This window comes from Callorhinus ursinus, unplaced genomic scaffold, assembly GCF_003265705.2.
Source record: "Callorhinus ursinus isolate GAN/ISIS: 27379988/994484 unplaced genomic scaffold, GSC_fseal_2.0 scaffold46, whole genome shotgun sequence".
NCBI lineage: Eukaryota > Metazoa > Chordata > Mammalia > Carnivora > Otariidae > Callorhinus > Callorhinus ursinus.
The window spans coordinates 403,869-417,992 of record NW_027397108.1 but is presented as its reverse complement, the minus strand read 5'-3'; the positions used below and the strand labels follow the sequence as shown (position 1 = coordinate 417,992).

General features: G+C 42.2%; 1 protein-coding gene across 1 annotated transcript; it reads left to right on the top strand.

Annotated features, from left to right (window-relative positions):
- Nucleotides 1–7,724: 7,724 nt before the first annotated feature.
- Nucleotides 7,725–13,124, top strand: DUXB (double homeobox B). Its single transcript, XM_073882295.1, is given in 6 exon segments — nucleotides 7,725–7,749; nucleotides 8,763–8,817; nucleotides 10,975–11,059; nucleotides 11,414–11,536; nucleotides 11,538–11,570; nucleotides 12,558–13,124. Coding segments are annotated over 6 exon segments (888 nt in total).
- Nucleotides 13,125–14,124: the final 1,000 nt, after the last annotated feature.

The following is a 14,124-nucleotide window of genomic DNA, read 5'->3' as shown; positions in this document are numbered from 1 at the left end:
GGATCATGACCCGAGCCGAAAGCAGACACTTAACGACTGAGCCACCCCGGCGCCCCATGTTAATAGCATGTATTTCATTAATTTACATGTCTGAATAATATTGCTTTGTAAAATATGCCACGTTTTATTCATCCATTCATCAGTTCAAAGAGGTCTCAGATGCTAATATTCAGTGATTACCAACATCTTTCCTCATCATTCTTCTTACTAGAGGGCTTGAGGATAAAATCTGGGAAACAGATGTGCCCTCCTGGAGGAGAAAAAAGCCCTCAGATGCCCCCCCAAAAATGGGTAAGACTTGTTTTAAGAAGGGGCCCCTGGGTGGCTCAGTTGGTTAAGTGACTGCCTTCGGCTCGGGTCATGATCCTGGAGTCCCTGGATCGAGTCCCGCATCGGGCTCCCTGCTCAGCGGGGAGTCTGCTTCTCCCTCTGACCCTCACCCCTCTCGTGCTCTCTCTCTCTCTCATTCCCTCTCTCTCAAATAAAAAAATAAAATCTTTAAAAAAAAAAAAGACTTGTTTTAAGAAGATGCAATGTAAACTCATGAGGAAATTTGTCTCTAAGAGAGTCAGTTCACTGTGCACAGGCAAGAATGACTCAGGAGCCAACTTGGCACCCAACATTTATCCAAGGAATATGTGTGCACACATACACGCACACACACTCCTACTGCATCCAGTGTATGAGTGCCATTTTATTCTGTTAAGTCGTGAATGGCTTAAACATTTATTTTCAGGGTAAGAGCCAAATTTTTTTCCTGAATTTGAAGTACTTTTTCAGCGCTGTGAATATTTTATGCAAAATGCTTTCCACAATAGAAATTTGTTTCATATCAGTTCCACTATCTCTTTGGAATATTCCTAGATGTGCTACAGGACAGACACTGTGGTGTCGAATGGGGGTCACTGCTCAGCCTCCTCTACCCCCTCACTCTCCCCAAGACAGCATCTGGCAGTGAGGAAGCTCAGCACTTCCCAGCCCTAAGCTGTCATTTCAGCATTTTCTGGGACTGAGATGGCTGATGTGAGAGACGGAGGGGGCGGCAACAGATGGAAGAGAGTTGGAGAGCAGGGAAGGCAGAGGGGTCAGACATCAGGAGAGAATGAAAAGGAGGTAGTTCTCAGGGGAATGCCCCAGGGCACCCTGGCTGCCTGGGTACTGGTTCTTCCCTTTGCAGCAGGTTCTGGATGCCACTGGCCCAGGTTTCCCTCCTCCCCCAGCTGGACTCCTTGTGGCTCCATTATTTTCTGACAATGCTTTTCTTTTCCTTCTGTCCTTACTCCAGACCCATATTTGAGAGCAGACACCACAATGGATCCAGCAGATGCGCTGCAATTCCCCAGCTCACCTCCGGCCCCCACTTCTCAATGAAATGTATGAGAAAGAGCAAAGCTGCACCTGATGGCCAGGACCGGGCCTGGTACCCACAGGTATGTCTTGGTGTTCTTCTGCAGAACAGACAAATTGGAACATCGTTTAAACCACCAAATACCAACTGTCCTCTCTCCTGACCAACACAAGTGATTGCTGCTCCTTCACAGTTATGGCACCAGCCTCATTCAAGCTTCCCTTCCTAAAGATAAGATTTATTAAAATACCAATCATAGAATCATCCCTGTACATGGCAGCACAAAATCCAGAGAAAAATGTCTGTTTCCATGAGCTCACCCCCAAATCACCAGGCATCAGTGGATATCCTGCAAGGCCCTTCTTCAAGGGCAACAACTGCCAAACCGTGGGGGGAGTAGGAGGATGGGCAAAGAACTCAGCAGCAGGACTGGGGACAGTGATGGTGGCCCCTCAAAAGAGTCAGAACTGGGGCAGGGCCATCAGGAAAATGCTGGCTGGAAAGGTGCCCTCCTCCCTACCCCTCCTGTAGGGGCTGGGACATGCGGGATCCTTGTCACCCTACTGGGTGTGGATGTCGATGACATAAGAACTATGTGCGTAGAAGAAATCAAAATCTGGAGCGTCAGTAAGTGTGTCATTAGTTCACCCTGGTGGGGCAGCTTGCACAAAGGAACAGGTGTAGGAAAGATGCATTGTGTTGGTGGGCTCCCCATTGTGTTGGGAGCCTCTCGTAGGACAGAAAGGGCGTCGTAGTGAACAAGGGTTGGGAGACTGCAAATGGGTCAGATTCTGAGGGGCCTGGATTTACATGTAAACCATAGGACCACTGCCTCCCCTGGAAGAGGCTATGGTTCTAGAAAAGTGCATTATACCACCTCTGTGATCACATGTGATCACAACCCTGGGAAAGATAGCTTTTGTTTCTCACATGGTCTACACACTGTCAGAAGAAAGTGTGTCCTGACATCGCTTTGTCCCATCTGCCACCAGGGTGGGGGCACCTCACCTTCTCTGACGAGGCCCAGATCTGTGCTATCTCAGTTACTCTCTGAATCAAATTCCCCCTTCTATTGGCCTTGAGACTGTGGATTTGTCTCCACTTTTTAATAAACCGATCAGGATAACTGGAAAATGAACCCAGGGAGGTCCTCAATTCTTTGTGTCCTTTCTTCCTAAAGTACAAGTAAACATCTTTTCCAGGATGAAGGAAACATGTGGATTCCCTCCTTTCTTGCACATGGAGGCAACATTCTGAGTCTTAGGTCCAGGGAGATTCCCTCATTTTCTGCAGGTCACATGACCACCTGAGCAAATAACTTCACAGGATCTTCAATGGAATGGATCCTGTCTTACTAGTAGCTCCTTAGGTTTCACACCTGAGATAGGGTAAGTCTCTTGGAACTTTCTGTTTAGAAAATGAATGTCACGCCCTTCTAAATATCATGGAAATTTGCTTCAGTTAAAAGACAAAGGGTTAGGGGCGCCTGGGTGGCTCGGTCGGTTAAGCAACTGCCTTCAGCTCAGGTCATGATCTCAGGGTCCTGGGATCCAGCCTGGCATTGAGCTCCCTGCTCCACGGGAAGCCTGCTTCTCCCTCTCCCACTCCCCCTGCGTGTGTTCCCTCTCTCGCTGTGTCTCTCTCCGTCAAATAAATAAATAAAATCTTTTTAAAAAATAGAGAAGGGGCTATAAAAACTATAATAACAAATGGGTTTCTTGAAATATTCAGATAATTGTTTCAAGTCTTAACTCTGATCATAGAGCTTAAGATACAGAAACCAAATTTGTATATCCACCTTAGTCTCAATTATGTCATGGCAATAAAGGAACTCAAAACACTAGCAGCTTACCTCAGCAAAAGTCTATTTCTCATCCTTCTGGGATTCAGCTTAATGGGATCATCATTATCTAGGACAGAAAAGGGTCATGGCAGTGAGAAAACAGCAATCGCCCCAAAAAATGGAGGATTCTGCTCAGAGATGGTACAGACTGCTTCCTTAAACCTACTCACATCTCACTGGCTGACAGAAATCATAGGGCAAAGCCTGAAATCAACAATTTGTGAAGTCCACTCCCCTTGGAAGACAAGGCCTAACCGGGCTAGCGCCATGAGGCTGGGCATGAAATACACTGTGGTTCATCTATTTGGTCAAAATTATTAGCTTCAGTCCCTAAAGTACACAAAATAATCTTACCCTTCTCCGCCAGACACAATATGAAAGATTTTCCAAGCCCCAAAACTCCATTCACACTGAAAGCAACAAGAAGATCCCATTATAAAAACTAATGATGTAATGTATGGTGATTAACATAATAAAAAATTTAAAAATAAAATAAAAAAAGAACTTCAAGGGATATTCGGTTGAGATCAACTTGAGCTACTAAGAAGTAAAATTTATAAATGTATGCTGTTTATAAAAAAAAAAAGAAGAAGAAGAAGATCCCATTATAACTCTTTCATCAAGATATCAAAGAAAAAAGCCCAGGCTCTGAGCCAGTTGGAATAGGGACTGGACCCACGTAGTAAACATCCTCTCCTCTGTAGAGAAGAGGAGGGAGACTGCATCACTAGAACAAAGCAATAGCAAGATTCAGCTGGGGAGATGTTTAGGGGTAGACGCTTCCCCCTCGCCATTTAGATCAATTTCTGCTTCCTGGCTGAAGTCCCCAGACCAGATCCTTGGTTGGCCCTTATCTTGCTTGGCCTCATTAGTCAGGACCCTAGAGTCTGCAGTAGAGAAAAAAAAAAAAAAAAAAAAACAAAGGAAAACACACACAAGTATGAACCAATTAACCTGATTCCATTTACTTCCAGGTGCAATTAGCCCACCCCCTAACTCATTATGCCTAATTTTTCTCTCATCTTAACTACAATATCTTGAGCTTATCAGTTGTCTGTGGCAAAAGCACCGTTCATTTTTTTTTTCTGTGGCAGTTTACAGGAATGCTTAAATAACAGAGGAATGATTTACTAGTAGAAGTTTCAATGCAATCATTGCCGTAGACCAAAGTTTTTAAATCACAACCCAGGTTTGATTTTTGCATTTAACTATGTATAAAATTTTTCCCAAAAAGTATGTCTCCAAGTTTTTACGTCTTCATTTAAATGAATATAAAATCTACCTGTACCTCTTACCCTGAAGTTCATGAATTCCTTCTGTCTCCTAACCTTCTTCCCATTGAACAATATATTCCTTTCCTTTTTTTTTTTCCATAGTAATAGAATATGCCTTTATTAACACATTCCTTTCTGAGCTCATTTCTTTCTAAATATTCCTAGGCAATAGTGGCTAAGAGCATAGGAATCGTGACAGAAATATTCTGTTATCCATAATTCAAGGCACAAAAGGGTTTCACCCATTTTCTGTCTGCCAGGTTTTCACAGCTAACATAGCTTTCCCAAAAAAAATTTATAGTGGCATAACATGAGTAGCCATTTTTCTAGGATTCAATAAAGTTTTCCACCACCCATGGTTTGTCTCCATGACAAATCCACATATACACTTTTTTCCTGTTAAATGTCATTTCCAAATAAGCAATTTGGTGATTGTATCAGGCAGAGTTCAGCCATTCAACCAGAGAAACAGAATCAGTATATATAGTGATTAATTGCAAGGAATTAGCTTATGTGACTATAGAGACTCACTAGGCAATTCCAAAATTCCTTGTATGGGCTGAAGTCTTGAGCATGAGCTGAAGCATCAATTAACAGGAAGAATGTCTTCACAGCAAAGTCTCCACTCTATCCTCTTGGGCTTTCAGTTGATTGACTCAGGCCCAGCCAGATTATATAGGATAATCTCCCTTAAAGTCAAATGATCGTGGACCGTCAATCACTTCTACAAAATATCTTCACAGAAACACCTAGATGAGTTAATAACTAATAAATAATAAGTTCTGTAGCTTAGCCATACTGACACATAAAACTAGCCATTTCTGTCTACACCTTGTTGAGCTGTAAGCCATACACCTCTCCTGAAACCATGACTTCCAAATTAAAAAATAATAATAACAGTGATATTTCTGCCTAATAAAGTACAACTATCCTGCCTACAATTGAAACACACTAATCCTTTCCCCAAAAGAAGATGCAACATCCTTGAGTGATGTGCATCCTTCTCTTTTGCTACTCCTTAAATACGGTGATTTAAAGTGAACTATCGGGGTGTCTGAGTGGCTCAGTCTGACTTTTGATTTCTGCTCAGGTCATGATCTCAGGATCCTGGGATCAAGCCCCATATGGGGCTCTGTGCTCGGCATGGAGTCTGCTTGGGATTCTCCTTCTCCCTCTGCCCCTCCCCCTGCTCATGCTATTTCTCTCTAAAATAAAAAAAATAAATCTTTAAGATTTTATTTATTTATTTGAGAGAGAGAGAATGAGAGATAGAGAGCATGAGAGGGAGAAGCAGACTCCCCGCTGAGCAGGGAGCCCGATGCGGGACTCGATCCTGGGACTCCAGGATCATGACCTGAGCCGAAGGCAGTCGCTTAACCAACTGAGCCACCCAGGCGCCCCAAAAAATAAATCTTTAAAGTGAACTATTGTTGGGATGCCTGCTGGCTCAGGCAGTAAAGCATGACTCTTGATCTCAGAGTCATTTCAGGCCCCCAAGTTGAGCATGGAGCCTACTTGAAATAATAAAGGTAACTATTAATGGATCATTAGGGGATAACTGTGGGAAGAAAACAAATATTTTAATATATATACAGATTCATAGCAAAATTCTCATAACTAGTATATCCTTGATTCTGCAAATGGTCACAAGGTAAGTAGCTGGTATTCTTAACAATTTTCTTCCACTACCAATTCATATTTCAGCAACCATCTCACGTTTTGATTCTGGTCAGGTAACCCAAATCCTTATTGTATTTATATATATTTAAATTATGTGTAAAATATACAAATATCTATCTATAAGTCTGTTCTTAGAGAACTGCCTCCAGGGCTAACATTTGTATCATTTAGCCTCAACCAGAGAAATAGAGCAGTAGCATCTGAACTCACAGGAAACCAGCGAAATTATACATACACATGTATGCATATGTATATATACATATACATAAACACATATTATTGGCTTATACAATTGTAGCACCTGGATAGGCAAGAACGAGATTTCTGGGGCAGATCCTGTGGAGGGCTGAAACTCTCTCATGGGGCAATGAAGCTGCTATCCTCAGCTGTGATTTCTTTCCCTCCAGGAATGCCCAGCTTTGCTCTGAAGACTTCTCCATGACTGGGGCGCCTGGGTGGCTCAGTCGCTAAGCATCTGCCTTCAGCTCAGGTCATGATCCCGGGGTCCTGGGATCGAGGCCCACATCAGGCTCCCTGCTCAGCGGGAAGCCTGCTTCTCCCTCTCCCACTCACCCTGCTTGTGTTCCCTATCAAATAAATAAAATAAAAATCTAAAAAAAAAAAAAAACTTTCCATGATTGTATCAGCCCCACCCTGATTATCAAGGATAATCTCCTTTACTTAAATCCAACTGATTATGTAATTCAATCAATCGACAAAATACCTTGAAACCTAGATCGTATTTTTTTGAGTAGCTATGTTGTATGGACTAGCCAAGATGACATGTAAACCTCACTATCACTGATGGAAAGAAATGTGTTTCAAGGGCCCCTGGGTAGCTCAGTCGGGTAAGCATCTGCCTGTGGCTCGGGTCGTGATCCCAGAGTCCTGGGATCGAGCCCTGCATCGGGCTCCCTGCTCGGTGGGGAGCCTGCTTCTCCCTCTCCCTCTGCCTGCTGCCCCTCCGCTCGTGCTCTCTCAAATAAAATCTTGTTTAAAAAAGTGTTTAAGAACTGAGGAAAAATATAAAGTGAAGTATGTATATCCATACAATATTATATCAAGCCAAAATAATTAAAAAGCAAGAGTACCAAAACATTTATAAATGTGGGGCGCCTGGGTGGCTCAGTTGGTTAGGCGACTGCCTTCGGCTCAGGTCATGATCCTGGAGTCCCGGGATCGAGTCCTGCATCAGGCTCCCTGCTCAGCAGGGAGTCTGCTTCTCCCTCTGACCCTCTTCCCTCTCATGCTATCTCTCATTCTCTCTCTCTCAAATAAATAAGTAAAATCTTAAAAAAAAATTTATAAATGTATCTATGTGTGTGTGTGTAAACTGGAGAGCACAGATTCTAAGTCAGATTTGGAAAGACATTAGGATAGATGTAAAATTGTCTGGTAGAATCTGTACTTAATCTGACTACTTCAAGTTTCTTTCTAAGTGTTAAACATTAATGAAGTGATTAAATAGAAGGGTATTTAAGAAATGGGTGGATCACCCTGGGTGTTGATAAGCCTGGTGTCTTGGAGTGCTGCTCCATTGCCCACTCACCTCTGTGGGATCGAGGAACCTCTTCCCAAGATGGATTTGAACAGCACTGAAAGCGGTAAGTTTTCGTCTGCATTTTGCTCTTTGATAATGCCATATGCTTCATTTTCCAGAGTTTATAAAAGTTAAAAATCACAATCATGATTAGAGGGGCAAATTGTTGGGAGCAGGAGCTGTTTGCATCAATAAGTTGTATTAGGATTGATGGGTGCTTTAAAGTTGGGAGACTTGGGGGGCACCTGGGTGGCTCAGTCGTTAAGCGTCTGCCTTTGCCTTCGGCTCAGGTCATGATCCCTGGGTCCTGGGATCGAGTCCCGCCGTCAGGATCCCTGCTCCGGGAGAAGCCTGCTTCTCCCTCTCCCACTCCCCCTGCTTGTGTTCCTTCTCTCCCTATCTCTCTCTGTCAAATAAATAAATAAAATCTTTAAAAAAAAATAAGGTTGGAGACTGGAATTTCAAATTTAAGGTAATAGCCATTAAGTCTCACAAGTGCATTGTCGAAAGTTCTAAAGTTGACACTGTAAATGGAGAAAACATATACATATGGAATACCTAGTATTTTATATTAAAATGTATTTTAACACAAAGTACCAGTTACTGTGTGTTTTATCTCAACTTTTAAGGTCTTGTTTATTTCCATTAATTTTCCTAGCTCCTATTGCTTCCTATTTTCTCTGCATTGAATTTTATGGATTTTCAGTAACTCAGATCACAAATTGTAATTTTTTTCTATTATACACACATATTTGACTTATATGTCTCCAATTTAGCATGACTTTAGTAGCTGTACCCCTAAAGTAAAAATATAGAATCATTGTTAAACCTACAGGTTTCAACCTGGAAAAAAAAGTTAAGACTTATGTTTATGTCCATCACTGATAGTAAGGTTTACATGTAAACTTACGTTTACATGGAGTTCTTAATCCATAAACATATCTTCCATACCCCTCTTCCCATTTTCTCTTCATCGGGCATACTACAATAAGAAACCTGGCAAGGCAGGATTGTTTACAACCAGAGTCAAAAGGATATCCTCCAAGAATGGTTTAAACAAAACCCTTACCCTGATAGAGCTACCAGGAAACAATGGGCCAAAGAAATTGGCATTCCGGAGTCCAAAATCCAGGTAAGCATTAGAGGTTTCTATTTCACTGTCTGTCAGATTCAAGGTAAACAGAAAGGCTGGGCTCAGGATTTTCAGGCAATTCTTTTTTTTTTTTTTTTAAGATTTTATTTATTTGAGAGAGACACAGTGAGAGAGGGAACACAAGCAAGGGGGAGTGGGAAAGGGAGAAGCAGGCTTCCCACGGAGCAGGGAGCCTGATGCGGGGCTCGATCCCAGGGCCCTGGGATCGTGACCTGAGCTGAAGGCAGACACTTAACGACTGAGCCACCCAGGTGCCCCCAGGCAATTCTTATGTCAGGTATGTTGCTCAGAAGGTTTTTATTGTTGTATATTAAAAACAAGAACTGTGTTTGTATCTTTTACCAATTGTGGAAATATTGGTTGGGTATATTCACTAATGAGAAGAGAATACACTGGTCCAGGCTCTCCCAATAGGAGATAAATCAATTTTTAAGATTAGGTAATTTAGGAAATTATAACAGTATGTTAATGATAAGTTATCATTAAGTATTGATATGGACTGGGGCACCTTGCTGGCTCAGTTGGTAGAGCAAGCAATGCTTGATCACAGGGCTGTGAGTTCAAGTCCCACGTTGAGTGTAGACATCACTTAAAAATAAAAAAAATCTTTAAAAAAATATTGATATATACTGCAAAATGAGGATTAATATGTGATTATGAGGAAACTGTGGGGCAAGAACTCAACATGTTCCCAATTTTCAGGCTAGTTTTTTTTAAATACCTGAAGTGTGATTCACACACATAAGTATATGAAGTAAAATCCCATATTGTATCACTTGAATAGAGCTACTGATGTGAAAATGAAACGAAGCTGGATTTCTTCAGTTAGCAAGGCGATAATTGCAGTGTAAACAATACAACTATACAAGGTGAGATAGCATTTAAAACAATGAAGATCAGTAAAAATGTGCTCTTAAAGGAAAATAATAAGTTCAGATTTTTGTGTCTATAAAGAGTCTCCCATTAGCCATTGGCTATAAGCTCCTTAGTCTAAGGGATGCTGGGGAGAAATTTTTCCTTACTCTTCATACATTTGTTCTAGGTGTAAAGACACAGTTTACTCTAAGCCCAGTAATAAAAGTGCATCCTATGGGAATAGCTGGTGATGTGCTTAAGACTTACCTGAAAATATTTTAATTTAGAGCAGAGATAACCTTTCAGCACAATGCCTGGATAAAGGAGTGGTTTGTTAAATATTGGTGGTCATTAACACGCTAAATCTTATCACAAATTATCAAAATAAAACACTCAAAAAGTTAGAAAGTACACTGCAAATCCAACTCCAAAAATGAGGAAACAAGAAGTTCAACGAGTTATATTCATGACAAGAGTTTCACAGCAAGGTGTACAGGGTCCAGGAGTCTCCTTATCTATTGCTGATTATAGGATAAGAGGGAATGTTGATGAGGGTTAGTACAGCTCAACTGTTGCTAATTCACTCACCATTTAAAGATATTCTTGGGGCAGTTGCCTGGCTCAGTCAGTTAACTGTCCAACTCTCGATTTCAGCTCAGGACATGATCTCAGGGTTGTGAGATGGAGCCCCAAGTAGGGCTCCACACTTAGCAGGGAGTCTGCTTCTCACCCTCTCCCACTGCCCCTCCCCCCGGCTCGCACTCTCTAAAATAAATAAATCTTAAAAAAAAGATTCTCTCCCTCTGCCCCTCCCCAACCTGCTCAGTTTAAAGAAAAAGTAAATTCTTTTTTCTAAAAAAAAAAAAGGAAATTCTTTTCCACAATCAATGCTATATGTATTATACATTATAAAATGGTATTTCTTATAAAGAGACAATAGGCCAGGAAAAGATGTTCACACATTGAAGACCTGTTACGAGAGAGAGGTGGGAGAGGGAGAAAAAGAAATATTGGTCTCCTTCGATAGATCGGCGAGTGTCTCTTAAGTCAGGGAATTTTTCTTGAGATATCATGACGACGACAAAAGAAATGCTGTACTGAATTGTATACTAATAGTAACATAACTCCTAGGATAATACATCACCTTTTTTCTTATGGGTATTACCGCAATGACAGTTGATCAAATCAATTTTAATTGCATTGATATTTGGTCTGACACAGACTGAATTACACGACTTTCACATCCTCTTCTCCCACTTAGATTTGGTTTAAAAACCACAGATCGAAACAGAGACAATTGGAATTTGGATGCTCCTTAGGAAGAGACGAAACCCAAGGACAACACCATCACCAGCCTTGCACTCAAGGTAAGAAACCACTGGTACAAATGCGTTTCTTCAGTGGGTCCCAGTGAAAGTGGAAATAACTCGGCACGTTGTGCCCATGTTCTTGACAAAAACTCATTATCTTGCTTGCTTTGGGCACCCTAGCGTCAGAAATATAAGAATGGTCCCACAGCTGGCTAGGACAGGCAGGTTCTTAGCAAGCAAGGCTCTGCGCCCTTTGGTCCTCCTGCTCTACGCAGGGTGGCACCCTCTTCTGTCACCATCAGGGATTCAAGAAGAGGAAGTGTAATCAGCATGATCTTCCCAAGTTCAAGTTTCTAGTTCAAACATGAAAATTGTTCTAAAAGACATCTTCTGTTCCCATGTTCTCCTTCAGAACACTTCCAAAAGCAGCCGGACAAGACTGGACAGCCATCACAAGATCTCAATCACACTTCCTACTTCAAGCCTTTCAGAGGAGCCGATTCCTTGATATTACAACCAGGAAAAAACTGGCTAAAAAAAACAGGCATTCAGGAACCAAGAATTCAAGTAAGTTCTGTGTCTGTGACATGAAATATGTTCTACCTGTGATATTCCCCCCAATGGGTTGCTGAAAAACTTTGACCTCTATTGGATTATCCCAGTCATCGAGGTTACGAAAAGGTCTGGGATGGTGAACATCTAGCATTGCAAGTCACACTCCTGCAAAATGAAGAATTCTGTCAGTGGTATACACATTTAAAATCACCAGCAGCAAAAATGTGGGGAAATGTGAAAGTTAATACCTATTTTGAGAACCCCCGTCAGGTTTTCTACAGCTTGGAACTGTTATTTTGGTCCAGATAATTCCTTTCTTGCGAGGCTGTCCTGTGTCTAGTAGGTATTTTTCAGCACTCCTGGCCTCTACCAACTAGATACCCTGCCCACCTACATCCCCCAATTTGTGACACCCCCAAAACTCTATATACTTACTCAAATGTCCTCCAGTTGGGAGAACAAAATCACTCCCATTGGTACCTTCTAAAGTTACGGGGACAGTAGTTTAGTATGTGTTAAATGCTCATGACTAAGTAGCACATCCATAGGTTTATCAGCACAGAAACCCTCCAAAGACCTGCACTCATTAATCCTTGATGAGATTTATACATGTGCATATAAGATAGGGATTCTCTGCACACGTTGGCAAAGAGAAAAATGCCAACCTGGTCAAGAAAATGTTTCTGATCCATTGCTGAAATTAAAGGGAGGAATCTAGATCATATGCCTTTTCAGCCAGTTTCAAGTCCTCTGTAGTTTGATTGCTGAGTGTGCTGTGACCTCAATTTATGTTTGTATATGTATACACACACATTTGTACATACATATTTATACATATATATACATACTAAACACATGAACCAGAGTAATGTATTTCACAATATGGAATATTTTATTTCTGATATTGGGGCCTGTATTAATAGCCCCTTTGCTTTACGCAGTACGAGAAACAGAGCCACAGTCACTTGTCTTATGACATCCTCTTTTTTCTTCACATAGATGTGGTTTCAGAACCAAAGATCCCTATACCCAGAGCAGAGCAGAGCAGAGTCCATGAATTCCTTGGCAGATGGCCCAAATGGAAGACCAGGTCTGACAGCTCAGCAGCACCAAATTAATCTGTCCACTCCCCTGGGCAGGTCTCATCATTTTGCTTCCTCCGATTCTTTCAGCAGGAACCAAACGTTTCTCCCTGCTCCTCTCCCCGCCCATGCGTCCTCTGTCCCTTGTGTGAGCCAAGGACCAAGTGTCACGATGGTGCAGCCCACGCAGGCTATGCAGAGAGGAGAGAATTCTCTCTCTCCCCAGACCCTTAGGAATCACCTGCCAATACCCTCGACTTCAGGAGGGGACCTCTCGGATACTCAGACTCCCTTGTGGCTCCCAAACCAAGAAAAATGCCAGAATCACAAAGAACAGACTGGCACAGCAGTACTGCCGTTGAAGGGCTATTGTCAGCCTCATCCTGAGCACCAAGAACACCAGCTGCAGGGTCTGGAGCAGGTGGACATACCTTACATTCTGCAACGATGGGACGAGGTCTGCCAGGCTCTGACTGCAACATGAGATCCTCGAGAAGGGACACACTGAGACACACATGGCTGCAGCACACCATCAACTGGAGAACCATCCCATTCCCTCAGCCAACTGCATAAGCAGTGTGTAGAAACCTCAGGCCTTATGTCAGCTCCTGTTATCCACAGACATTCAGGAAAAGGTACCTTTCCTGAGTCCCTAATCCACAGAAAGAGAACTCTCCAGGACCCCAACTGTGCTTCAGTGAAAATGATTTTCAGGCTGTGTTCCATATGCTACAAAGCTCACCAGGGCCTGTGTTTCAGAAGGAAGAAGTCATTCTCAGAACCTGGTCCAGGCCTCTCTTTTGATGCAGAATCAGTGCAACTTAAAGGACAGTGAACAATGAAGTCGTCCTATCTGGGACAAGATTAATGCAAGAGGAAGGAGAAAACAATTGGAATCCCAAATGGAGGTTTTAACTTTTTGTGGGCAGTGGTTATCTTCTGTACTCCCTTCACTGAGAAAGCTGCATACAGCCTCTGGAAGCACCGTAGGCATTAGCGAGCACACAGGTCTGCGGAATCCTTCTGAACGAAGACACGTACTTTTCTGACAAACATGACCTCCTCTCTGTAATTACCATGTGCACCAATCTGGAACATTCATGAACCATAACCAAACCCAAGCGAAAACAGGTCTACAAGGGACATATCAGCACTCCTCTCCTATCAAGATGGGAAAGCTAACTTGAAATATTTATCATGTAGAAAATGAAAGGATAGTATATTTCCCAATGATGTGAGTTCACAAAAGTGCGCTTTTCTCCAAAGCTCTGAAAGCTTTAACTAGAACTAGAAACTATCTCAGTATCTACCAATAAGGGAATGATTAAATGAATTAGGACCAATCCACGATACTGAGTATTCTTTTTTTTTTTAAAGATTTTATTTATTTATTCATGAGAGACAGAGAGAGGGAGAGAGGGAGAGAGAGAGAGAGACAGGCAGAGGGAGAAGCAGGCTCCCAAGGAGCAGGGAGCCCGATGCGG